This window comes from Microcaecilia unicolor, chromosome 13 (genome assembly GCF_901765095.1).
Source record: "Microcaecilia unicolor chromosome 13, aMicUni1.1, whole genome shotgun sequence".
NCBI lineage: Eukaryota > Metazoa > Chordata > Amphibia > Gymnophiona > Siphonopidae > Microcaecilia > Microcaecilia unicolor.
The window spans coordinates 82,379,027-82,406,381 of NC_044043.1; the positions used below are offsets into that span (position 1 = coordinate 82,379,027).

Below are 27,355 nucleotides of genomic sequence, written 5' to 3' on the forward strand. Positions count from 1 at the left end.
TCAGGAGGGGCCCAAGCCCACATTTTGGGATCCATTTGTTAAAGTAGCCATGGAGAACCGGCTCCCAAAATTCTTAAAAACTTAACAAACGGCTCTCGAGAGCCTGTGAGAGCCTGCTCCAGCACACCACTGGGTGGATACTAGTAGGGTGAAAGGTTTAACAAGATTTTGTTTTACATATGATGTAAGTTTTATATGGAACTATAGCATTAGGATCTGCGTTACATTAAATCCTATATTGATGTTTTCTATCTTCCTCAAAAACCTTTAGATCAAAATGTACAACAAACATTGGACATTTCTGCTCTCTTGGAAACTTCGGATACTCAACAGGCCACACCAGCAACCTTGGTCGCTACAGTGGCCTTACTACCTGACAAGCAATGGCTCTTCCAGATGTTTTTTAAACATCGGGAGAAGCCACTTCTTGGTTTTCGGATTTCCTTGTTTCCGGATTTCTCTAGGGAGACCCAGAAAAAAAAGGAAACTATTTCTCATAATGAAAACACCAGTTATTCAAGCAGGGGGTACCTTTTTTTTTTTTGAGATACCCCTGCAAGTGTATTATTAAGCTTGAAAATGTAAAATATACTTTTACGGATCCGCTTCAGCTCTCAACTAATCGCTTCTAAGTCACCAACTGGACCGAAATAGATTATCGCCATAATCCTGTGCGTTTAGCTATTTCCTTATTGATTTCCTGATACTGATTCCTCTGTTTTAAACCATGGAATCCTTAATTGTAGGACTTGAGTGAAATTTGTAATACCCTTGGTATATTTTGATTTTTCTTTATTTCTATGTATTGAGAAATATGTTTCACTTTCAAGATGTTATGCTTGAAAATATATTGTAAAAGCAATTTACAAATAAAAAAAAAAATCCTATATTGATTTAACATAACTTCTATAATCCAGTACTATTTCTTCAGAGCGTCCTACCTTGTCAAGATTTTCATCCTAAAATGAAGTTCAATGTTTTCTAAAGTTCTTAAAATTATGACAAGATGTTTTGTGAGTCTCTGCTAGCCAGTCCTCAAAGTCAAACTGTGCAAAACCTGGTTGTTTTGAACAAAGATGTGCAAATTTGCCAGTTTTTTTTTTTTTTTGTGACTAACCCAAACAGGACTGTTATTTCTCAAGGACCAGACTGGCACTCCTCCAATCTAAATATCCATCTTCAGTTCTTCCTCAAAGTATCTCACTATTCTTGAGAGTCTGAACAGTAACAATGCAATCAGGTACTGGTTTGGTAAAGACTCTAGTAACAATTCTATCAAATTCCTACCCTCCTCCTCCACACATGGTTAAATTATGGGTAACACAAGTACAATCTAGTAACAAGTCTGTGGCATCAGAGATAGCAATGGATCATTTTCACTTTTCTTTTCACACACCAGTTCATAAAGCCATCATGATTTTTTTCATAACGTTTTATTTGAAGAAAATGTAAAAAATATTTTCCTGATTAACAATTTAATCCTCATCTTCTTCCTCCTCTTCATCCTGGTTAATCTGGAAGTATCTTAACTCATAACTTTCCTTGCTATTAGCAACCACACGAAGCCAATCCCGAAGATTGTTTTTCTTTAGATATTTCTTGGTGAGGTACTTCAGATACCTATAAAGATATTTAAAAAATTACTTATACAAAATAAAAATGAGCTGGGTTTGGTCAAAGTACACACATGCCATATGTTAAACACAATTCTTTTAAGGACTCAAGAACAGCGTCAAATAGAAAATGTATGATTTGCACTAGGGGGCAACACATACATAATGCAGACTAGATGACAGATTCCACATAGGCGTTAGGTGCCGACAACTATACAATGCCCTGATGAGAGGGTGGGGGAAACAGTTTCATATATCAGAAGAAAGGGAACCCAAATGTTTACAAATCAAAACTATATGTATTTTCTAATAGTTCAACTCAGTAAACACTTCTTGGGATCACAAGACAATAAGCAAACAGTTCCTAAACATAACTGAAAATGGTTCTGGGAAAGCCACAGTACACAGCTTTGGTGGAAGTATTAGATATTTATAGAGAACTGGACTAGGGTAAGGGTGTACCATTTTGATAGAATGTGTCATCTATCAATACAAATTTGATATACCTCCAAGATGTACATGGCGCCAGTAGTTGGTTTAAAATAAAATTAAAGAAATGAAATTACAATATACAGAGTAAATATAAAGGAATACTAGGGAAATGAGAAAAAAAAATCTTTGATACTATAGACCAGCGGTTCCCAAAAAGTGAGTCAAGACACTAAACAGGGTCACATCAGTTGACAGGGTCACAAAAACAAAGCTGCTCTCCCTCCCCTCTGGGCCTCCACTGTGATCTATGCCCAGCAGTGGCAGGCCACATGGGCCGCTGACTCAGTGAATGGTCACAGCCTCTGCCGCCAGTTAGTAGAAACCTGTGAAGAATACCAAGGTCAGTCACCGCACACTGAAACAGTGCCGACTGCTGCTACTGCTGTCACCACTGCTGCCTTATGAACTGGATAGGTGGAGAGTGGAAAATATGAATGGATGTTTGCCTTTTATTTTATTTAGGATCGTGTGAATTGAAGTGTTAAAGCAGGATCGTACAGGATAAAAATTTGGAAAGCACTGCTATAAGTCATTATTTGTTCAACTGATTACAAGAAAAGTGAAAAATATTGCAACATTTTTTTTTAAAATAAAACTTGTCAGCAATATGTTAAGGTGGCGTTGGGAACATCCTGGCAACAGAGTCAAGAATGTAGTGTTCCACAGGGTTTAGTCTTGTCCTCATATCCCTTTAACATGAGGCCTTTCTGTAGGCACATGTGGGTGGCAAGGCTGAGAAATACATACATATATATATATACACACATAGCAGATTTTGCCGCCATTTCATCGATACTAGTGGAGGAATAAAAATCTAGAGGGCATGGTGAAAATTTTGTGGCCTCTAGACATCTAGCTTATTTCAGGCATCATCTTCCTCTTTGAAACTTACAAGATGACAATTCAACACCAAAGAATTCATCCATGTGTTTGTAGAACAGTTTCTACCAATTCATAGAACCATCAAAACCAGCAAGGCACCCATGTTCACTGAAGTTGACATTCATATCTTATTTTTTTTCCTTGAACCCTGCTAGACCAATCTAGTATGTTGTGTCCTCTTAACAGCAGATGGAGGTTCAGAAAACTGAACTCTTCCAATGACATCACAGGTATAAGAGAGAGTGCAGAATGAAATGCTTCAGTACGCCATAATGCCAAAGCAGCCCAATGGGAAAGAAACTGTAAGGCACAAGCTCAATTCAAAGCCCCTTACGGAACCACTGCAGAATACACTTGGAGGGGAAAAAAAAAGAGCCACTTACAGAACTACGTAACTTAGGGAAGGATCAAGAACAGAACAGGCCCAGAGAAGATTTCTCAATACCATAGTCTTCCAGGGTGAGCCTTGGACTGGTCTAGCAAGATTCAAGGAAAGGTAATTTAATAGGTATAAACAGATTTCAACTTCTCTTTCATCTAATGGGATGTTCAGAAACCATACTTTATTGTGTAGGGAAAGACAAGGCCCTGTGAAATTACAGCTCTGCCAAAGGCATCGTCGCCTCTAGTTTGACCTCCAGGAGGTACAATGGCATAAAGAGTCAACCACTAGGGACTCAAGCTGTGGACACTGCCCCGGGAGGTTAGGCCTACTCAAGGAAAAACCTGCAGCACCAGTCCAACTTGCACCATTTGCTGGAGATAGAAAATACTGGAGAATTCCAGGCTGCACTAGCTCTTACACCAGTGACGTCACCAAAAGACTTCTCTACCTCGATATGCTGGTAGGGACTAGTCTAGCAGTATGAAAAGGAAATATGAGTTCAGAATATATATATATTTTTTTTTAGACTGCATTACTCGCTTTTCCAACTCTGAGCTCAAAGTGTTCCCAGCCCATAAGATGCATCAGTGAGAGAAAACAGAATTAAAAGCCTATAACCCACTGTTTTAACTAAGCAGCTACTGCTCTACTACTCCATGTAGGCTACTGAGAAGCCCAATGCAACAACAGAACCATCTTGGGTTGAATATATACAAATATCACAAAAATCACTGTAGGTATCCTGAGAACCAGACCTGCTGAGTTTTCTTGGAAGATAGAATTTTGGCACCAGTGCAATAAATACTGACACCCAAATAAGAAGTAGCATAGTAAATGACGGCAGATAAAGACCTGACCTGTCCATCCAGTCTTGTTCTTTCAGTTCAGCAGGTGTCATTGAGGAGGATTAGACAGGTTAAAATGCTCCTGTTTTGGGTAGTAAAACATAGTCTACTGTCTGATAAACAGCAGTAGAGTTGATGGACTTAACAGAAGAAATATACTGCTTAATACAGCTTCATAACACTCAAGATCCATCAAACCCAGTATCCTGTTTTCAACGAAGGCTGACCTGGGTAACAAGCACATACCAGAAATCGCAAAAAGTAATTTATTCCAGAAAAACAAAACAAGGACTTTCTCTGAGTCTTACAATTTAAGAATTCTTCCTCCAGGAGCTTGCCCAAACTTTAAACAGCTACGCTAGGTACATTAGCACATTCTTTGTCAATGAATTCCAAGGCAGAATTACATATTCATAACAAGCCCAATATGTTCCCCAATTTAAATGTACTATTTAGTATCTTCATGGTGCATTGCCTAGTCTTTGTATTCTTTTGTAAGAGTAAACAGACTGGCATTTAACCATTCCACTCCATTCAGGATGTCATGGACAAGGTGCAGTTTCAACATGAGTGATGGAGGTATCATGGTATTCTCCATTCTTTTACTAAATTCATAACATTATTTGCATTTCTGGCTACTGCCACACACTTAGCAGAGAATTTAAACCTATTGTCCACAGTAATACCTAGATCAGGGGTAGGCAATCTTGGTCCGAGGGGTTTTCAAGATTTCCTCAATGAATATGCATAAGATCTATTTTCATGCACTGCCTCCACTATATGGAAGCAGATCTCATGCATATTCATTGAGGAAATCCTGAAAACCTGACTGGGTTGCCCACCCTTGACCTAGATGCTCTTCCTGGACCAGTGACCACTAATGTGGAATCTGGCTTTGTGCAGCCATTGTTTGGGTTATTCTTCCCTACCTGCATCAATTTGCATGTGTCCTCATTAAATTTTTTTCTGCTATATGAATGACCTACTTTCTTCTCTTGCAAGGTCCTCATGCAATTCTACTTGTAATTTAACAACTTTGAATAATTTTGCATCATCTGCAAATCTGATCACTTTGTTGCCATTTCCAGATCATTTAAATGTTAGAAAGTACTGGTCTCAGCCCAGATCCCCCCCAGGCACTACATTATTTGTCTTTCTTCACCGAGAAAGCTGACCATTGAGCCCTACACTGCTTTCTATCTTTTAATCAGTTCCCAATCCACAAAGATTTGTTTCTAATCTATACACAGAAATGCAAGTTCTGTGGGTGAAAAACACTACTCTAGTAAATTAAAATGATCAATTTTAATTAGAAATAATATACTGAATTGGGGGCACACAATGGATCTGCAGATATACCAAGAGATTGCATCTGCAGTTTAGTGATCAATTCAGTAGTCCTGGTTTTGGACATAGCACTTCAGTCACAAATACCAAAAAAGTGTGTAATGCATTTTCTATAGAATAATGTTAAGATCAGCATCTAATTCCACGGCTTCTGTGGAGCAGATATTGACAAAAGTAAACTATTAAAAGGAACTAGCCACCTTTAAGAATATCTGAAAAATACAGAACCAAACAAAAAAATAAAAACTAATACAAACTTTTAGATTATAGAGGCGTATTTTCAAAGCACTTAGCCTTCCAAAGTTTCATAGGTATCTATGGAACTTTGGAAGGCTAAGTGCTTTGAAAATATGCCTCAGAGTCTTCAAATGAAGAAAACCCCATATCCAACAACACAGGGATGTGTATACACTGCTGGATAAAAGTTGGTACTGGGACAGTAATTCCCCCTTCTCTTCCAGTACAAAGAAAAACAACAGATGCATACTACCAGTATATTAGCTGTAACAAGGTGGCCTGTAGATGTACAATTCACATGGTTGAATGCATAGCAGTAACTGCAAGACATCTTTTTAAGACACGTTGCTACTGTGTCCTCCACTCATGGCTGAGAGTCTGACAAAACAACGGGCATGTTATTGCTTATATTTTTCTGAATTCCAAACAGCGTTTGTGATGTACCACATACCCAGGATCTTTTAAGTATCTTGGCAACATTAGCAGATAAGCTATGAAGAGGACCTTTTAGGTTTTCGCTCGTTACCATCCCACTACTGAAGCCCTTCATCAAGTTCAGCACTGAAACTATTAAAAATGAGGAGACTGTTTTAAAAGGTGAAAGTCTAGACTAGTGCAGAACCTCTCCAAACCTAGACTAGTGAACAGTCAGCTTTTCAGTGTATTAACAATGAATGTGCATGAAATAAATCTGCAAATACTGTTCGCCAATGTAAGGGAAACTCATGCATATTAATTGGAAACTCATATATGCAAGTTTCTCTCATGCAGACAGCCACAGCAAGCAATTTGCAAGTTTTATTCCCTTTGCATTGATTTATATTTTAAAGCGGTGGGAGGGGGGGGGGGGAGAGGAGGAGGATGAAATGATTTCTGAAAATTCCTTTTGTCTTAATAGGTTATGATTCTTCTTAAAAGCCCAAGAAAACTACTTATTTACAAGAGCTCTCGAGATCATACAAGTCCTCAAATACTTTTATATATTGTTGGACTAGGGAAATAAGTCTTAGGATGCTGAACCCAGGCTTAGAATGCTCTTCTAACACCAAAAATGTTGAAGAGTAAAATGGGAACAGGATCTGGCTCGTCAAAACACACCAAGGACTCTTGATATGTAGTTTAAAAAAAAAAAAAACAACAACCTTGTATTAGATGACTCGACACGCTACCAAGTTTCAGTACATACGTGCCTGCTTCAGGAGTCTTAGTAAAATTATTCGACAAACGCAAATATTTTCAATAGTGTGTCTTTAAAATAAGAACGTTGTTGGTCTTGATAAAGACCGTTGAACGTAAATAGTTGTGTCGCTTATGGACACCATTGGAATTTCTTTATCAAGACCAACAACGTTCTTATTTTGAAGACCCATCATTGAAAATATTTGCATTTGTTGACTATTTTTACTAAGACTCCTGAAGCGGGCACATATGTACTGAAACATGGTAGCATGTCAAGTCATCTAATAAAATTTTTTAACTACATATCAAGAGTCCTTGGTCTGTTTTGAAGAGCCAGATCCTGCTCCCAGTTCTCGTCAAGTTGCAAGTCTCACGTGGAACTTTGGTGTTCTTTCCACTTCTGTGGTTCTCTTGCAGAGTAAAATGGCACAGTCACTTAATATAAAAAATAATGCAGACGTGTGACACCATTACCAACAAGTGAGGAAAGCATGCAGAGCATGGCTCAGAATTCTTTCCAAACCCTCTGCCTATGCATTCGTGTATGTGTGTGCATTAAAGCAACTATGGGGAGAGCAGTGGCATAGCCACAGGTGGGCCTGGGTGGGCCGGGACCCACCCACTAAGGGCTCAGGCCCACAAAACATTAGCACACGTTTAGTGGTAGCCAATGGGGATACCAAGCTCCGCCAGCTGAAGACTTCCCCCTGATGGTAACGAAAACGCTACTGTCCACAGTACCGGCACCTACGCATGCTCAACTTTCAGCGCATGCCTGCTACAGACTGCCAAGATGGAAAGGAGAATTTTTTTTTCGGTGGGAGGAGGGGTGACGGGAACACTTGGTGCCCACCCACTTCTTGCCTAGGCCCCCCCAAAATCTGTTGTCTGGCTACGCCTCTGGGGGAGAGGGGGGAGGTTACTTCTGTAGGTGGGCCAGTTGTGGGGAAAGAGTAGTTTGTCAGAAAGGTGGCAACTGCAGGGGGTAGCTTTTAGGGATGGGAAAACCGTGAATAGGGAGAGGCAGTCTGAAGAGAGGAATTCCCTATGTTTCACTTTTAAGTTTTTATACCAAAGAAACCAGAACTCTTCTCATAAAAAATGCAATGGTCCTTTTTAGGGAGTGGGGGGGGGGGGGGGGTCTTATTTCTCTGGAACTGCCAGCCTGAATTGGCCCACCTGAACTTGGGTCTATTTACTGGTTTTTCACACATGCTAATTTCATCCCATTTTGTTAACTCTTCAGAGTTATTTTGCCCCCAAACATATATTTTTTGGTGGGAAAGAATTAAAAGAAATATATGGGAGAAACTTATCAGTACAGCAGGTCAATTATATGCATATAGTTTTGAGATACATTGTATTCCTATAATGACTCAGGAAAGGTTTGGTTCTAAGAGCCAATATTGCCTAGAGAAAAGTAGAAATTAAACTATGCCTTTTCAAAGTTGTCAGCTCTCCCCTTCAAAACTCTAGTTATGCTCATACACATACACAGATAGGTTACTGTAACGGATGATGAATGACTTGCACTTAATGTGTGTGTCTTAAAATCTCTGCTTTGCCAATTTGTTTCTACTCACTGTCTGCATTAACCATGTCCATTATAAAGCAAAGTCTATTGTGGCTTATTCCCATGGAAACCGAATATGAAATGGCATATGGTTTAAATGAAAAGGTTTACATCGACCCACTGCTGCTGGAAGCAGCAGTCACAAAGAAATCAGGCAATCAACTTTGAAGCTAAAATGCAGTGAACAAAAACAAGGATTGCTTTCCTCACTGAAATCTAGAACTTAATATACACCAGATTTAAACAAATACATATCCTTTATTCTGAGGTCATATGAAGTCATTAACTTGAGACCTGCATGGAATTATAAATTATTTGCTCCCTACTTTACATCTTCCCATCTTTCTGATCCTACATTCTAATTAGGTATAGAAATCATAAGGTAATATTTAATATGGGTCTTGTGTTTAAAATGCAGAGAAAAAACTGAAATGCAAGGCTTTTAAAACATTATGGTGCAGCAGAAAAACGCAGTCCTACCCATGGGACCCAGTAAACATAAATAAAATATCTTTGTAAATATTGTCATTTCTACTTCACTAATCATATATGCCTGAGCAGGTCACAACCTTAGAAAAAAAAAAAACAGCAGGCAAATACCTTAGAGCACAAGACTACATGCACAATGGTGTTGCTGAAGGACTAATTTAATGCATTTCTTGTCCGCTTAATCATATGCAAGCTCAAAGTGGTTTACAACCAAAAATCACCATGAAATGTTATACACCATACAGGGGCCCATGCAGAAAACATTGTGGTAGAGCCCGCTCTCTACAACTAAATTACCCCTTATATGGTAAGCTGGCTTTTCTCCTCAATGCATTTTGAAGATGGCATGTCAGGTACGTGGATGGGGGGAGGGTGTGCCATTAGACACCAGAGAGGTTTCACAGTTGGGCGCAGGTGGGTCTGATCTGTAAAAGGCCCACTAGACCATCATATGTTTTTATGCTTTAATGTTGGGGGACGGGGGGGGTTAGGTTCTGGTTGAGTTGGGTCAGGTTAGGGAGGCCACTAGATTACCATGGATAGGAGGGGACGGTGCAGAAAACAACCTAGGGCAGGGTGGTTTGGAATGAGAGGAGGTATCGCTAGACCCCCAACTCCTCTCAAATAACCCTTTTACACTGCCCCGGACCCGGTGCAAAACGTTTCCTGCGCACAATATGCAGAATTTTTTTTTTTGCTGCATGGCTGCACCTGCACTGAAACCCTTCCTGCACTGCTCAGCCAGTAAAACCCACAATAGTGCTTTCTTCATGTCCCCTACAGTAAAATGATACAAAGAATCCACCCAAGTCTAGCTCATTGTAATACATTTGCATAGGATTATAGTTGCCTGCTACCACGATCTAAGACAGATGCAGAACCCCTTTGTGTATTACTTGCTAAATAACATGCTCGCTAAACTTGTTAGAACCAGTCGGATGTTCCTAGCACACTAAGCTTTGTGCATCAGCCCCTCAGAGAAAACACTTTCTTCTATGAGGATCGGTACCTCGGCCCTTCTCCTTATTCCCTCATACTGGCTACACTTTCCCTGTGCCACTTGGAGTGCACACCAACTGGAGAGATTAGCATCCATCGACACCAACGTCCAATCTGGAGCCTCCAGTTCCATGCCTTTTGACAAATTTGCAGTGTCCAGCCACTAGAGGATATGGTCTCACATGGGCTGCCTTAAGAACACACAAGAATGAAGGTCATCCAACATCAGACACTATCGGGACAACAGTGCCTGTTGCAGAGGGCACATAGCACTACCTCGATTGTTGCTGCCATGGGATCACAACACTTGCAAGATCTCCCAAAGCTGTTGGACGCACACAATGCACTAGTTGCTGTACTTGCAACTGAATCTTCGAGAGCCATAGTGCCGAAGAAAGAACGTGCCCAAAAGGGTACTGAACCAGAACCCCCACCCCCCACCACTAAGTACTCCAAGGGCATGAGCCTGCTCTTGTCAGAGATGAACACCCAGCCAAGATGGTCCTCCTACTCTCCTCAAGGGACTTAGCCCAAATCAGCCAGTTGTCCAGTAAGGATGAAGCAAAGACGAGCCGCTACCATGACTATCACCTTTGAGAAGGTCCTCGGTACTGTAGACCTTGAACTGAAAGTGCTACCATAGAATCACAAAGTTCAGAAACTTACGATGATCCGGATGGATGGGAATATGCAGGTGAGCTTTGGACAAGTCCACAGATGTAAGAAACTCCCCCTTACGTACAGCCACTATGACCTACTGCGGGGTTTCCATGCAAAAAGGTGCCATCTTGAGGTCCGTTCAGATGAAAGTACCCCTCCTTGTTGGGCACCACAAAGTAGATGGAATACCTGCCAGAACCTCTCTCAGCCAGAGAGACTGGAACTACTGTGTCCAGCATCCACAGCCTGTCCAACCTGCCTCATGTAGGCTGCTTTCTGCGTCACCCTGCATGGAGACACCACCAAAATGGTCGGGAAGAGGATGATAAAACTCCAGAAGGTCCAGGACCCAACTCCAGTAGAAATCATGTAACCACAACCCAATGAGAGGATCCGGAGAGAATGGGCCCCCAAACCTTCACTGTGCTGAGCAGTCAGGACCAGCTAGCTCCTTGAGCTCCCTCACGACCCCCACATCAGTCACCTCAAAAGGCCTGAAAGGACTGAGACGAGAAAACCATCTCTGGGCTGGTCCCTGGAGGTTCTCATGAAACTTGCCCAGGACCTGCTTTCCGGCAATCAAGGAACCTTGGACTTGAATAAATCCTTCACAAACTTCTCTAGATGTTAACCAAAGGGTATCCAGCCCTGAAATAGCAACTAACTCAGGTGTGCCTTGGACGCTACATCAGAGCCAGAGAAAAGGACACTGCCACAGACAAGGCAAAGGACTTTGTCAAGGCCCTAACCAAATTGTACAGGATACCGGCTACGAATACCAACCCAATTCCAAATTGATGTTATCCGACACCTCAACTGGGGCATCTGGCAAATTCTCCATCCATCAGAAACAGGCTAGTGCCACATAACAGCCACAGATTGCAGAAACTTTGAATGATCTCTTGAAAGCCTCCATGTGATGATCCTGGGGGTCCTTGAGAGCCACACAGAATCGTAACCAAGGTGTTCAACTTAGGCAAATGAAACCTGTCCTGCACTTCCATTGTAATCTCATAAAGACGAGCCATAGCTCTAGCAATCCTGAGGGGTGCATCCAGGTGCTGCTACTGTGCCTCAAACAGGTCCTTAAGGCCCTCATTAAATGAAAACACCCTAAGCAGATTGCGGATCCCCTTCAGCAAGGGATCCCCCTTCCTTGGAGCCAAAAGATTTCTCTTCATGTAGCCCCAAATGGCGCAAAATCTGGGAGATCAATACTGGCAGCTCCTGCCTTCAAAAAAGCCTGACCAGACGGGTCTTCTCCCAGAGGCGGCTCAGAACCATCCCCTGGAAGGACATGGACCAATCCTCCTCCTCACCGAAACCCACCTCAACCTGAGGAGAGGATGTGAAAACCTCATGCTCATTCTGCTCTAACCCTCTGATGCAGGCATTAGGTCCTAGGTGGTCCTTAAGACACCAAGGATTACTGAGCTGAGGAGCCAGGCATACGCTGCTTTAAGCAAATGGTCTGCTGGAGAAGTAAAATAAATTCCGAGCAGAAGGGAGAGGACTGAGGCAACATGGTTTTACTATAGATAGGTCTTGTCAGATGAATCTGATTTCTTTGACTAGGTGACCAGGTAGTTGAATAAAGAGAGAGTGCTAGGTGTGGTATACTTAGGTTTTAACAAAGTCTTTGACACAGTTTAGCATAGGTAACTTATAAACTGAGTGCTCTCAGTACAGATCCTAAACTAACTGGCTGAGTGAAAGGCAACAAAAGGGTAGTGGCAAATTAAGCAATATTTCAAAAGTTTGTCTGGTAAGGTTTGCTTCTTTGTGGATAATACCAAATTATGGTAAATGTCCCTGATGATATGGTATGATGGAATAACCTAGTGACGTTTGAAAAATGGTCCTGAATTTGGCAGTTAAGATAAGTAATGCCAAAAAATGCAGGGGCATGCATTTGGGCTGCAAAACCCAAGGGACAAGGACAGTACAGGGGATAAAGTACTTCTGTACATGAAAGAGTGGGATTAGAAAAGGCAGTGGCAAAAAGGAGGATACCTGGGAACATAGGGAGAGCATGGCCAGCAAAAAAGAAGATACTGCCTCTATATAAGTTTGTCACGAGACTCCATTTAGAGTAGTGCACAATTCTGGAGACCACACTGTTAAAAAGAGATAGAGTTGGTACAGAGAGAACTACTAAACTGGTGAGGGGTCATCACAAAGTGAATGGGAGAAGACTTAAAGATCTCAATCTATATTGTGGAAGAAAGGCGAGGAGAGGGGAGATAGACATTTAAATATCTGTAGCATAAAAGCACAGGCGGCAAGTTTCTTTCAAATGAAAGGAGACTCTGTATTGAGGTTGGGGGGGGGGGGGGGTGCATAGAATGAAAGTAAACAGAGATAGAAGTTATTTCTTTAGATTGAGTCTTTCTGGAAAGGTGCTGGACTTATGAAGCAGCCTCCCAGTGGCGGTGGTGAGACAAGAACTTTATCTGAATTCAAGAAAGCATAGGACAAGCATGCTGATCTCCAAGAAGGAAGAAACAGTAGACAGTATAGATAGGCAGACTTGACAGAAAATGACAGCAGATAAAGACTACATGACCATTAATATAAAATGAAAAAAAAAACTTGTCTAAATGTAGTGTCTACCAGAATGTAATTAATCCAATAGAGAAGACAAAGGGATGAACATAGACAATCATTTTACCAAACCAAGCTGGAGTACCCTTGGCAAAATTCAGTGATATTTTATCAAATATATCACTTTAATCTAAGAAGTTGCTTTCATTTTTTAATCTTATTGTTAAGTTTCATTTTTCATCGCTACTTATTTTTTGGTCAAAATATGTTTACATATGAGTTGAAATTTAAACATCCAAAAATTGAAAAACAGTCATGGTTGAGGTGTTTTGTCTTCTATATAAAAAATAGCCGGTAAGCCCGTTAAAACGGGCGAGATTTGTGTTTTGCAAAATGTAATAATTCTCACCTCCATCCATCCATGTCCAGCAAACGTCCTCTCTCCCCTGTCCTCCCCCGATCCATGTCCAGCAACCCTGCTCTCTCCCCTGCCCTCCCCCCCCATGTCTAGCAGCCCTCTTGTATCCCCTGTCCTCCCTCCCCCCCTCGTCCACCGACCCTCCTCTCTCCCCTGCTCTCCCCCCATATCCAGCAACCCTCCTCTTTCCCTTGGCCTCCCCACCCCTGCCCTCCCCCCATGTCCAGCAACCCTCCTCTCTCCTCCCTGCCCTCCCCCCATGTCCAGCTACCCTCCTCACCGCCGCTCCCTCCCCCCTCCGTGCCGGGCCCCCTACACTGACATGAAAGCGCCTCTCACCTCCATGTGAAAGCGCTGCAGGCAGCAGTAGATCGCTCTGCTGCTGCCTGCAGCGCTTCCACATGGGCTTTAGAAATGTTAAGTAGTAGTAGTAGAGATGAGAGGCGCTGTCATGTCAGTGCAGGGGGCCTGATACGTAAGGGGGGCGGGAGCGGCGCCGGCGATGGGGGGGGGGGGGGGTGGAGGTTGGTGCGCCGGCGATGTTGCTTCGTTTCTCCAGGCTCCAGCGGCAGTGTCCGTTTCCCTCTCTGTTCCGCCCTCTGACATCATCATGTCTTGACGCGAGGGCGGAACAGAGAGGGAAGTCTCTACTGCGCATTTGCGGATGAGTCGGTCACTTGTCATTTATATGTTTGATGCTGCATGTGATATTTGATGCTCCATGTGATAAGTTTTCACAAAGTTATTAATGTAAATTTAATACAATTTGATAGGCAAAGGTCAATGCTGATGATAATTCAAGATGGCTTTTAAATGTTTGGTTTTTTATATGTGTGTGACAGCCGCCCCCCCCCCCCCCCCCCCCCCCGACAAAGCATGGTGCAGAAAACACAGGCCATGTCAGGTCCTCTTCAATAAAACTCCGTGCAGAAAACACAGGCCATGTCAGGTCCTCTTCAATAAAACTCCTTGCATTCACCAATTCTTTTCTGTGGCCTTTCTTTGCTCCTTGTAGTTGTTTTTTTAGGTTTTCCATCCCCCTCTTCCTTTGCTTATGTTCAACCCAAGTACTCACCAACCACCTGTGAATTTTTAGTACACTAGACCTCAGAATGAGTTGGCATCTGCACATACACTTACTGGAAACAAAAATTAGTAATGCTGAACCCAGAATGATAGAACACAGAGCTGGGCTCATATATTTGCTTATCTGTCTTGAATTCATTACTGTATTTGTCTTTAACTGAAATTTTCTCTCATTAAATCTAATTGTACAGGGTGACCCCCAAGGAAGACGCTCCCTACTGCAGCAGAGGTCACAGTTTTCTCTTACACTGTTTAAGTTGCTCCTCAATGTGGGAAGCTCAAGGCTTCTGGTCCCAACTTGTGCCGAGGAAGCAAGTCCTCCCAGAAAGCTGGGGGGAAAAAAGAACGAGGGACCTGGCCACCCGGGTATACACCCCAGGGGACACTGTGGCGCCCACAGGCCAACCACCCCAAACACAGATTTCCCAACAGAACAGCCTAAAGTAACCGCTCAACCTATTTTTTTTTTAATCCTAAGAACCTGCTCCCCCCCCCCCCCCCCAAGCCTACCAGACCAGCTACACAGGCTGCTCAATCACCATCTTCTGGAGACCGAGAACATACTGGCTGGCAAGGAAGAGGCACAGTGCTTATGTACAAGCCTGATAAGTGTGTTCAGTCTCTACCTGTTGGTAGGCAAGCATAACCCACGTACCAGCGACTGGAGGGCCGACAAGAAAACTACTACTACTATTTATCATTTCTATAGCGCTACAAGGCATACGCAGTGCTGTACACCATACACAAAAAGACAGCCACAGTTTTGGCCGAAACCGAAATGGCACAGTTCTCCTGATCAAACGTTTGCTGCATGCCCCTCCCCACCCACCCTCGACTGACAGAATCACCTCCCTACCACCACCTGTATGCACTCCTCAAGCCTACATTGGAAGCTCTTGTGGTCTAGTGGCCTAAGTCATGGCAGCTATTTTGAGACTGGAACTGGTAAGGGCTGGAGAGATCCCCACTTCCATTTTGAGATTGGAGACAGCGTGGGCAGAAGGGAGGATGAAGCAGGCATTCTAAATGCGGAGCCAGCATGGGTAGGAGCAACTAGGGATCACTCCTGCCCCAACTAGGTCACTGGGGTTTTTAAGGTAGGCTGAGCAGGGCCTACAGGTGGTGGAAGGGGGTGGAAGAGAGAGGTTGCCACTGTTGGTGGGGGGGGGGGGGGGGGGGGGGGGAGGGAAGAGAGTTTCAATTTCAGCACATAAAGCTAAATGCCAGTATCACATTTTCAGGCTGATTTTGATCCCAAAGTTGAAACCAAAATTTGGTCAGCTTCTACCCAATCAATTAACTATTCTAGTGGCCAGATTTAGAGTGCATGACATGAGGTTCCCAGACTCAGGACCAACTGCTGCAACAGCCATACTAAAAGAGTGGAAGGGTGGGGGTGGGTCTACTTAAAAAAAAAATGTAGGCAAAATCTCCAGATAGGTGAGTATGAAGGTTCATGGCACCAGGAATTACATTACCAGTTCTGGAAGAAGTGGAAGACAGACGAGAAACTACTGGGCCAAAAGGGAAAAACCTGTCAAACTGTCAAGTGCAAGCGTTAAAAATATTTGCATACTTTGCACTGGCTCTTTGCGCAGGCAGCACAAACAGCAAGTGTACATCTGAAAAGAGCCTATTGTTTTCCTTCTCTGACCTCAATACACTCACAGGAATGCCTTTTTTTTTCAAGGCAGCTAACAGGATGTTTGGAATGAAACCCACACATGAAGGTTAACTAAGTCCACCTCAGAAGCGGAGAAAGGATGAGGCAAGTTGACGGAGCGGGGGGAGCGACAGCGGACTTCTGGCGGCACACATTTCCACTGCAACAGGACGAAAAAAAAAAAAATAGGTGCCGGCAGAACTCCATTTGGGGGAGCGGCCCTAGCTATGCCACTGGTCCACCTATTTACCCAACACAGCTCTTCACTGTCAAGGCCCCCACATCTATTTCAGATTGTTTGCCACATGTATTGTAACTTCTGCTAAAGTAACAACTTTTAAAAAAAGTACTGCAGCTTTGAAGCAAAGACTGATACAAAGATTGGAAGACTTAATATGAGGGTTAAATGAAAAGTAATGCCTCCACCTCCATAACTTTTGTTGTAAAATTAAGATATTGTAAGGAGTAAATGAAGATGCTTAAACTTGCTCTTTTATGACACATAGAGGCATATTTTCAAAGCACTTTGGGAGGCTAAGTTCCATAGGTTTCTATGGAACTTTGGGAGGCTAAGTGCTTTGAAAATAAGCCTCATAGAGGCATATTTTCAAAGCACTTAGCCTTCCAAAGTTCCATAGTGCTTTGAAAATATGCCTCATAGTTACATTTCTACAGTCACCACACATTTCTGCCAATAATGGAAACGTTTTTGAAAGCCATCATGAAAGAACTACATAGTCTCTTCAACCAGTTGCTCAGTCTTTTTCACCTCTTTAATCAAGTTGAACAGATGCCCTCGACGCTATTCTTGTCAATTTTCACAAACTAATTTTGAAAATTGAATAGTGTAAATGTTTTGATCAGTGATGGAAAAATTGCCTGTCTGGGACTGTGCTAGTAAAAAAGTATGGCTGTGTGGTTTTGAGATCCTTTTTCTCCACTAGTACATCAACAGAAGCTCCACAATATTTATTTTTGGGCATATATAATCCTTTCAGTGAATCTTCGCAATGCCTCTATGGTGTTTCATGAAGTGTGAAGCCTAGAATTGTCATACTGCAACAACATTTCCTTCTTGTGCTTCCAAACTCCTCAATCGTTCTTTCAGGGTTACAATGTAGTGCTTCGAGTGAGCTTTCAATTGTCCTTTACGAGGGTGTCAACCTTCCTCATGAGAGACTTGTCCATTGCTGTCATCGGTCATCGACTGTTTTTAATCGATCACGCAAATCAGCCCTTCCCAGTCCACATTTTTTGGCCTAGCCACGCACAGTACTCACATCAAAGTCATCACTGTAAACAATCTGCTTGAGACAGTGAATTTCAATTAGAGGAATTCCTTCAATAAAATCATCATAGAATGTTGCTTAAATCGCACTGAAAAGTGCTCACTGCATGCTTCAATTTCACAATCAATAGCCAACAGCCTCTTCACATAGACACTTCTGGCCAACTGAGGTGAAAAATAGACTTCCAAGAACAAGTGCACATGTGTAGCATATCTGTTGCCATTTGTTGATGAATTATGGAGATGGCATTACTTTTCCATTTAACCCTCTTAATTCCAAGCTTTGAACACAATCTTCCAGATAAAACATGAACCTCTAATATGTTTTACAGACATTCAAAAACCACAGCTGATGCACTGATTTAAAAGACAGTAGGCCATCAGATTTCACTAACTTAAAATCAGTGTCTAATTTTGAAACATGGATAGCCTGACAAAAACAGGGAAGCCCAAGTTGCCTTTCTTACCTCTTAGAAAAGGGAACTTCAGAGGTTACAGTGATTTTACTTTTGCTCCTCTCAATGGTCACCACTCCACCGCCCAGATTACCGGCTTTTCCATTTACTTTGATTCGTTCTTGCAAGAACAGCTCCTGTAAGCAAGCAAATACCAATTTATTGACCTCTACATGGTTAAGGGCCTCTTTTACAAAGCAACACTAGCAATTCCCGTGCAGCAAATGAGAGAAAGACCACAGGAATTGAATGGGCTTCTTCTCATTTGCCACGCAGGAATCCCTAGCATGGCTTTGTAAAAGAAGCCGTAAGTTCAGTAGTATCACATCTTCCCAGAAATATGCAACCTATTATGTCACGCTAGTTAAATCAGTAGCCGACAAAATGATTTCATTTGCATAAATATTTAGATTAGCACAAATTAACATTTTTCATTGTGCACAGTATCAGAAACGAAAAATGGCTTTTTTAATGTAAATCTAAAGAACAGACAATACCTGGAGGCAAAGATGGCCGACACTTTCTCCACACTGGCTCAGATATGCATCTCCGCTCTGGTTTGCGGTAACAGCCAGCACCAACTGTTACACTGTGTGTACTGCTGCAGAAACTGGACTGCAACCACTAACTAATTTACGTGGATTATCCACAGGCTGTCAGAAACCAAATACTTTGCAAATTCTAAAACAAAAAGTAGGATTTAAATCAGCTACCTAAAAGTGAATTTGAGCATCCTCCTCCTTCATATGTTATGTGCTATTGGAAATGAAAAGTCCACAGTCAACAGTTGAACACTGTGGTCAGTGTTTTCTTTTTAAATCACAAATTGTAACCATAGAAAAGAAGTATATCAAATTCCACCCCCTTCCTTCCACCTAAACACTGAGTATGTCATTTAAATCCAGATAGTGAGCAGCATTAATATATGTGGACAGTACTGACTGCCACTTGCTCTATAGATAATGGGAATATTCAGCTGCTAGCCCTACAGCTATGAAGTTTAAGTTAAGGTAGCCTTTTTCTGGGTCTAAATGTGTTTCTATATTTATTAGGATTTATCTACCGCCTTTTTGGAGGAATTCACTCAAGGCGGTGTACAGTAAGAATAGATCAAACATGAGCAATAGACAATTACAGCAGTAAAAATATTCAAAAACAATACAAAGTATGGCATTGTATACTATTTACAATGTCAACACAATACATAATAGAACATTATAAGTGATAGGGAAGGGTAAAGCAAAGATGTAACATATAGAAGGGTAAGAAAGTATGAAGAGTTAGAAAGTAAGGTGACTGATTTAAAGAAAGTTGCACATGAGGTCAGAGAAATGGTTAAATGTTTTCTCAGCAAGGGTAGGAGTGGATAAGCATGTCCTGCTGCAGTATATGCTGCCTGAGTACTCCTTGTGTGTGTGAGTGAGACTAACAAGTTCGTTACTTCCTCCAGTAAAGGCCTGGTTGAAGAGCCAAGCTTTCACCTGCTTGTGATAAGCGCAGCCTTTCAGGAGTGCATTCCAGAGAGTGGAGGCTACTCCAGAGAAGGCTCGCTTGCGGGTATCACATCGTGTAATGTCTTTTGGAGAGGATCTTGCTGTCCTTGGCGGTGTGTGGAGGATCATCCTATTTTTCGGGTACTCAGGGCCATTTCCTTTCAGGGCCTTGAAGATCAGAGTTTTAAATTTAGCCCTGTATTGTACTGGTAGCCAATTGAGTTTTTGCAAAAAATGGTGTGATATGGTCACGTCGCTTGCAACCTTCTATGAGTCTTCCTGCTGCATTCTGAATCAACTGGCGCTGGTGCAGGCCCTTTGTAGTCAGATCATTGTATAGTGCATTGCAGTAATCCAGTCTTGATGTTATCATGGCATGTAAGGAGAAAGGCAGCATAGCTCTCGCAAATAGTAGAAGCAGCTCTCGAAAGTTGCTTGGATTTGGGGAATCAGAGTAAGCGTTGAATCTAACTGTATTCCAAGGTTCCTGACTTGTGATTTGAGGGGGAGTCATACTTCCCAAAAGGGATTTTGATGTCAGGTATGTATCCACCTGTGTTAGGGACACAGAGAAGATCGGTTTTACTTGGGTTCAGGCAAAGTTTGTTGTTGTGTTTAGCCCATTCTTTAATTGATGTTAGGCAAGTAATCAGTTTATTCAAGGCTGTAGGTAAGTCAGGTTCAATGGGTATGAGTAGCTGAGTGTCCATTGACCAAATCAGCTCAGCTAGTGGCTTGAGGTAGATATTGAACAGAATAGGTGACAGTATCGATCCTTGTGGTACCCTGCAGGTCAGTGTCCATGGTGGTGATGAGTTGCTGCCAAACATTACGGATTGTTGCCTGTCTGATAAATAGGATCTGAACCAGGCACTGTACCATTGATACCTGTTTCTGTCAATCGTACTTAGCAAGATATCATGATCCACAGTGTCAAAAGCTGCTGAGAAATCTAGCAGTACTAACATCGAGGCGAATCCCTTGTCTCGGTTTCTGTGAAGATCATCTAGCAGGGATACGAGGACCGTTTCTCTTCCATAACCGGGTCTGAATGCAGATTGACATGTATCTAGCCAGTTACTCTTTTCTAGCTATTCATTAAGTTGAACACAGACTGCTTGTTCTATGAGTTTCCTTAGAAACAGGATGTTGGATACTGGCCTGTAACTTTCAAGTTTGTCCTGGTCAAGGTTGTTTTTCTTCAGCAGAGGGCGAACCACTGCCCTTTTTAATACCGTTGGTAGTTGCCCATTAGAAAGAGAGGTGGTCACAATTTTTGTGGCACCTTCTATGAGGCCCATACTTGCCTGCTGCACTATTTTTGATGGGCAGGGATCAAGGGACCAGGTACTTGGTCGAAGGTCTCTTAGGATTTTGTCAAGGCTCTCCTCTGTCATTGGGTTAAAAATATCCTGTCTCTGTCAGGAGTGGGCGTGTTTGTGCACCCCTGGTTGACTGGTTGGGGACTAGGTTTTGCTAGTGAATCCTGGCGGACTTTTAATTTTGTTGGCAAAGTATGCAGCAAAATCACTGCAGTTCAGTTTAGACTGGGGAGGCTGGTTTTGTTGTGGGGGGTGCAGTAGGCTGTTTACTATACTGAACAGCTGCTTGGTTGAACTGGCAGTCTGTGCAATGCATTGAGAGAAATACTGTTTTTTGGTTGCTGTTAAGGCTTGGTGGTACTTTGCCATGTGCCTCCTGCAGTTTAGCCTGTCTTCATCCAGGCGAGATTTGTGCCATCTCCTTTCCAGTTTTCATCCTTCACGTTGAAGGATCCGAAGTTCTGGAGAAAACCAAGGTGAGCGATTGTGAGTGGGGCATAAGACCTTTTTCAGTGGTGCTGTTTTCTCTAAGGCCTTGGCTAAGTGTGTATTCCAGATGTCAACTTGTTCTGACACTGTTGTCTTTTCATCTACATGTGGATAGTCCAAGGCCTCTAGGAAATTCTCAGCTGTCAGGTTTTTTTGTCTCTGATCTCCTTCCAAACTCTGGGAGGTGCCATTTCAGGTGGTCACTTAGGGAGAATTTAATTAGAAAATGGTCTGACCATGATAGGGGTGTTATTTCAATACTATTATCCCAGAACTCTGGGATATCCACCCCTTTGTAGAATACCAGGTCTAGTATGTGACCCTTTTCGTGGGTTGAAGAATTATCACCTGTGTAAATCCTAGTGCTGTCATCATGTCCAGAAAGGCAGCTGTGGTGGTATCTGGGGTTTTGACGTGTAGATTGAAGTCTCCCATGATCACCAACCTAGGGTAATTCATGGTCACTTGAGTAATCAGGTCTAGAAGTTCTTACACAGATAATGTGCTGTTACGAGGTGCTCTGTAAACCATGAGCAGCCAGATTGGTTTCTCCTCTTCGAGTTGTATTAAAAGAGTTTCAGATTTATGTAGCTGCGGGGGGGGGGGGGGGGGGGGTGGATATTCTGCACAGTTTGATTGTGTCCCGAACCAAGACTGCTACCCCTCCACCCGTCTTCCTGGTCTTGGTTGATGTTGGATACCTATTGGGCATAGTTCAGCCAGTGGCAAACCCCCACTTTCATCTAGCCAGGTTTCACTTATTCCTAGGATGTCAAGATGCTGTTCATTTATGGCATCATGGATCACCGAGGATTTCTTTGCAGCTGATCTGGCATTCACTGGTCCTATAGTTCCCAAGGGTGGTCTGGGGGTAGTTTTAGTGTAGCAATGAGGTGATCTTTTAAGTACTGTTATGTAGGTGTTTGGCCTCTTGCACTTTTGCCTTCTCTTTTGTTTATGGGGATTATGGTTTCCTCTCCCACACACCATTGGGATACTTGATTGATGTTTGATCCCAATGCACATTTTTTGTGTCAGAAATTAGTTAGGCAAAATTTCACTGGAGTAACAGCTGTCCACTCTGTGGAGTTCACAATCTTACTAGTTGGCAAATGCAGGGTTAAGGCTTTAAATATTCTGAAAGAAGCAGACCTTTTTAAAGTTGTAAATTCAGATCAGGCCTGTGAGATCAAAGGCTTCTAGCAACAGAAGAAAGCAAATGATTGCACACTTCTATGTGAATTGCTTTGTAAAAGGGATTGATGATATTTGCCTTTAGTTTTAAGGAATCTAACAGATTCAGAGTTTTAGAAATAAATACAGTTAAAATAAAGTTTTGACTCACGGATTGCAGGTATGAATTTTAGAGTTTCTGGTTGATATCCTTGGATGGTCCAGTTGATGGTCCAATTGATGCAGATTGCTGTAGGTTTTATCTTTGTTGACCAGGAGGGTTAGATGTAAATAAGGATCCAGCTCAGATCACAGGGCATGAGCAGAGTTACTTGCAATGTGAAGGGAAGATAAAATTTCCTTTCTCCATCCAAAATAAATGGAAGAAGTTCAAAGTAGGATTGCTGACTGGTGCCTGAAGACAGACTGAGCAGCAGTCAATAAAAGTTTGGGTTGTAAATACACAGAAAATGTAATTATTTATAAGTTGCAGAGCCTGATGTGAACCCAGGCAGCCAGCTAGCCAGCCCAGTTAGATATAGCTGTCCATATAGCATAGCTATATGGACAGCAGTTGAATATTACCAACTATCTACTGAGCTAAGTGCAATACCCATGCTCCATCCTAGGCAGTGCTGGAACAGTCTAAAAATTTCAGCAGTACTATCCAGATAGTGCTACTGAAAATCCACACAAAGGGAACGTATACAGCCTGATTTAATAACTAGTCCTTTCCATACTAAAGAAAAAACTTTGCAAAGCTAAGTGTTACTTCCCCTAAATTGGGGGATTTCAGAGGTTAGTGCTGTACAGTTTCACCATGATCCAGAATACACTTTTAGTCTATATTCCATAATTTTTAAATACCAATCTAATTAGGCTCCAAATAATTCACTTGACTGTTATAGAATATCTACCTTTACTGTTTAAAGTTTTGGAGAGTTCCTCGACTAGCCACTCGTACCATCATGATGTTCAGAGTCACTTTATTGTTGCCTGCAGGTGGTTCTGATGGAGATCAAGCTCAAATATAAAGCTAATCCAGTACAAAGCAACTGAAGACTGAACTCATGACGACTTTTTAATACAGCTGATGCCATTAAAAATATCCTCCAAAAAGTGTAAACATACAAGAAATCAATAAGGACCACAGAAAATGAAACCATAGGATGAGAAGTTAAAAAGCAGCAAAACATCTAACTAAAAATAAAATGTTTTTAGTTCAACCGCCAAAACTCTGAGAATTGAACCACTTTTCTCTCTGTTCTGTCTCTGAAATGTAATGCAGCTTTCCATAAAAATCCAAAGCGCTACACTGGAAAGGAATTAGAAAATTCATTTCCAAGGTCACCTAGAAAGCAGCCAGTGAGTCGTTTCCAGATTGGCTTTTGAACAGATACACCAAAAATCACAATTTTTGATCACAAATCCCACTCATTACCTGGGCAGTAGGCCCAAAAGAAGGGATGGGATGGGATCTTTGAGAGTTTATAATCTAAGTTTGCACACAAAGAATCACAGTGGGATTTGAACTTGGCTTCCCTGGTTTCTGCTTTAACCATTAAACTACTCCTCCAGATTATAGCAAATTCAAAAGAAAAAAACAATGTTAAAAATAAGGTCATTGCCTATCAATCTTAAACAGAAACTCAGACGTACGACATTCGCATTACAGCGGCCACTGCAACTTTAATATCATTTAGACTTTTCTCGAGTCCTCAGGGAAGCAAAGTGAATACAGCAACAGTTACATTTTAATTGAAGTCTTGGCAGCAATGACATTTAAATCACTGAGCGCTTGCTTCAGAGTAATTTTACTAATTCAGAAGATCACCAAAAGGAAATTTTTGCAAGTACTACTTAAGCAGCCAAATTTAAAAGACACTGATGCTTTTATTTACTTAGAGAATATGAAAGCACTTAAATGATTATTTCCTTACACTCTAACTAGCTAAAGAAGTGGAATGAAAGTAAAGTAGAACTATATATCATCATCATCGAAAAAAAGAAAATATAAAAACCAGATGGGTGACAATGCATTTTAGTCAAAAACTGTTTAAAGTTCTTGAGTGACTTAAGAAAAACTTTCACAGACAGCACCATACTTACAAAGTTAGCAGCATCCATAATTCCATCTTCAACAGGATGGGTGCAGTCCAGAGTAAATTTCAGAACCTGCTTCTTTTTCTTGCTGCCCTTCACTGTAGCCTTTTTCTACAAAATTGAAAAAAAAACACCAGTTCTAAAAGTGGTCCAATTGCCTGGCACCTGCCTATCTGCAATTAGTAGTAGTAGTAATTCTGAATTTTCAGAAAAGAATTCAGCTCGCCATGAAGACATTTGGGAGAGAAAAAAAAAACATCCTCAAAGTGATGAAAAACCTAGATACTTCAGCAGTTATCGATGAAGATTTAGTTTACTATTTATGTAATCATTTCTGATTTTATGTATCTTTCTTGTGGTTGTTTCAGATTTTTATATATCCCACTATGCTGTAACAATGCAATGTATAAATCAAAACAAAAACATGTTGTTCTACATCTCCCATGGTTCAGAACTGTTAACCATACCTTGAGAGCTTCTATATTTAAACAAACAAGTGCAGTAAATACACACACCATAAGGAACCCTAAAGAAAATTCTAAATTTGGAAAAAAAGGCATTTAAAAGCAAGCCATATTTTATCGTTCTGAAAAATATCTATTTTTAAACTGCTCTACTAGAAGAAAGATCATGACCAGATGCACGCTAACATTTTCTGTATAAAGGACAAAATGCCTCCCGAGTTATGGTTGCTGGACCATCACAGATCTTTTTGTAAAGCACAAAAAGCGTGGCTTCACCCACATCAAAATACTGGGTACACTGTGATAAGCGCATGGGTTTGATAGTAGTAAGGGATAAAGTTGAGCTAGGTCAAGAATTAGGGAAAGTGTTTGTACTCAGAAAGTTTTATTAAGCAGGGTGGGAAAGGAAAGGTTTTAAAATGGTGATTTTATTTGTGAACTGTGCTTTGTTTGCATTAACTTTTAGGCTTAATATAAAAGTTTGTATAAAATCAATGACAGCAAAGCTCAAACTGCCCTAAAAAAATGCAGAAGCCACAATGCAGAATCAATAATACAATCTAAGGCTAGGCCATTCATGGAAAATATTTGTGCTTACAAATAAAAGAGAACAGAACTACTACTACTACTATTTTGCATTTCTATAGCGCTACAAAGCGTACGCAGCGCTGCACAAACAAAGAAGACAGTCCCTGCCCAAAGAGCTTACAATCTAATAGACAAAAAATAAAGCAAGCAAATCAATTAATGTGTAGAGGTAAGAGGAGAGGAGGGTAGGTGGAGGTGAGTGGTTACAAGTCAAAAGCAATGTTAAAGAGGTGGGCTTTCAATCTAGATTTAAAGCTGGTCAAGGATGGGGCAAGACTGTCACTAGAGTGGAGGAGTGGCCTAGTGGTTAGGGTGGTGGACTTTGGTCCTGGGGAACTGAGTTTGATTCCCGGCACAGGCAGCGCCTTGTGACTCTGGGCAAGTCACTTAACCCTCCATTGCCCGCAGCATTGAGCCTGACATGAGTGGGAAAGCGCGGGGTACAAATGTAACAAAAAAAAAATATGAAACATTTACACTATAGGGAAAAAACAAAGTTTGAGGTGACCTATTAACAGAGCTGTCAGAGAAAAGCCAATGGAGCGAACAGGCTCATTTTTTTCCAAACAGCCATATTTACCTGCCAAGCTTCCACAGAGATCAAAGATTCCCAAATCTTTCACGGTGTCCCCACAAGTACAATGAACATGTATGTCATACTGTACTAGGCAAGGCCAATAACCGTGTTTTTGGGAAGCCCTAATGCGGGAGGGAGCATTAAAACCAAGGTTGATGGAGCACTAAAAGGCTAAAGCGCCGAACGCAAGGCACCCGTGAAGCGCCCGCGTGTGGGTGGCAGCCAACCAACGCAAAAGGAAAGAGAAGCCCCAGGAGTTGTCTGAGTTTCTGTTTAAGATTGATAGGCAATGACTTTATTTTTACCATTGTTTTTTTCTTTTGAATTTGCTATAATCTGGAGGAGTAGTTTAATGGTTAAAGCAGAAACCAGGGAAGCCTAGTTCAAATCCCACTGTGATTCTTTGTGAAAGACAAAAGGAGAAGGTTTTGAGAGGCGATCATGGAAACGCGGAGACTAACTTTATTCGTGGAAACAAAGATACAGCGCGCTAAACCCCCCCCCCCCCCCCCCCCCCCCCCCCCCCCCCAACAACGCTGCCTGAACAACCCGCTTTCCGCACACGAGGAAAGGAAAAGCCGCGCGGGCACAATCCCACTGAGAAGGTGGAAGAACGTACAACCTCCACGGGCCTCCTTCCTCCAGAGGAAAACCTGCCTCGTCCACTCCTCCACCCCCCCGGTTTCGGCGAGCGCGGAGAAGCGGCAACAGGCCGCAAGCGTGCTCGCCGCAACCTACCTCCGCGCACGCCCGCCCCCTACACCGGAGTTCCCGCCGCCTTCCCGAAAAGGCCCTTCATCTGCCTCGGGACAACCGAGCGCGGACACCCAGGAGGCAAAGGGGAACTCGCACCGCTACGAACCGATCGCCAGCTCTTACTCACCACGGGAGCCATAGCTGTGCAAGATGGCGAAAAGAGAGCGCGGCCAGCCGCGCCTGCGCAATGTGCTCGGACCGGACGCGCTGGGCGCAGGCCATGGAGGAACGTCGT

General features: G+C 42.2%; 1 protein-coding gene across 1 annotated transcript; it reads right to left on the reverse strand.

Moving 5' to 3' along the window:
* Positions 1–1,414: 1,414 nt before the first annotated feature.
* RPL22 (ribosomal protein L22) lies at positions 1,415–27,355 on the reverse strand. The gene is made up of 4 exons (XM_030222181.1): positions 27,248–27,355; positions 24,742–24,846; positions 18,168–18,292; positions 1,415–1,620 (listed from the first exon to the last, which is right to left on the reverse strand). Exons 1-4 carry the CDS (start codon positions 27,257–27,259, stop codon positions 1,476–1,478), a joined length of 387 nt encoding a protein of 128 aa, XP_030078041.1. The 5' UTR covers positions 27,260–27,355; the 3' UTR covers positions 1,415–1,475.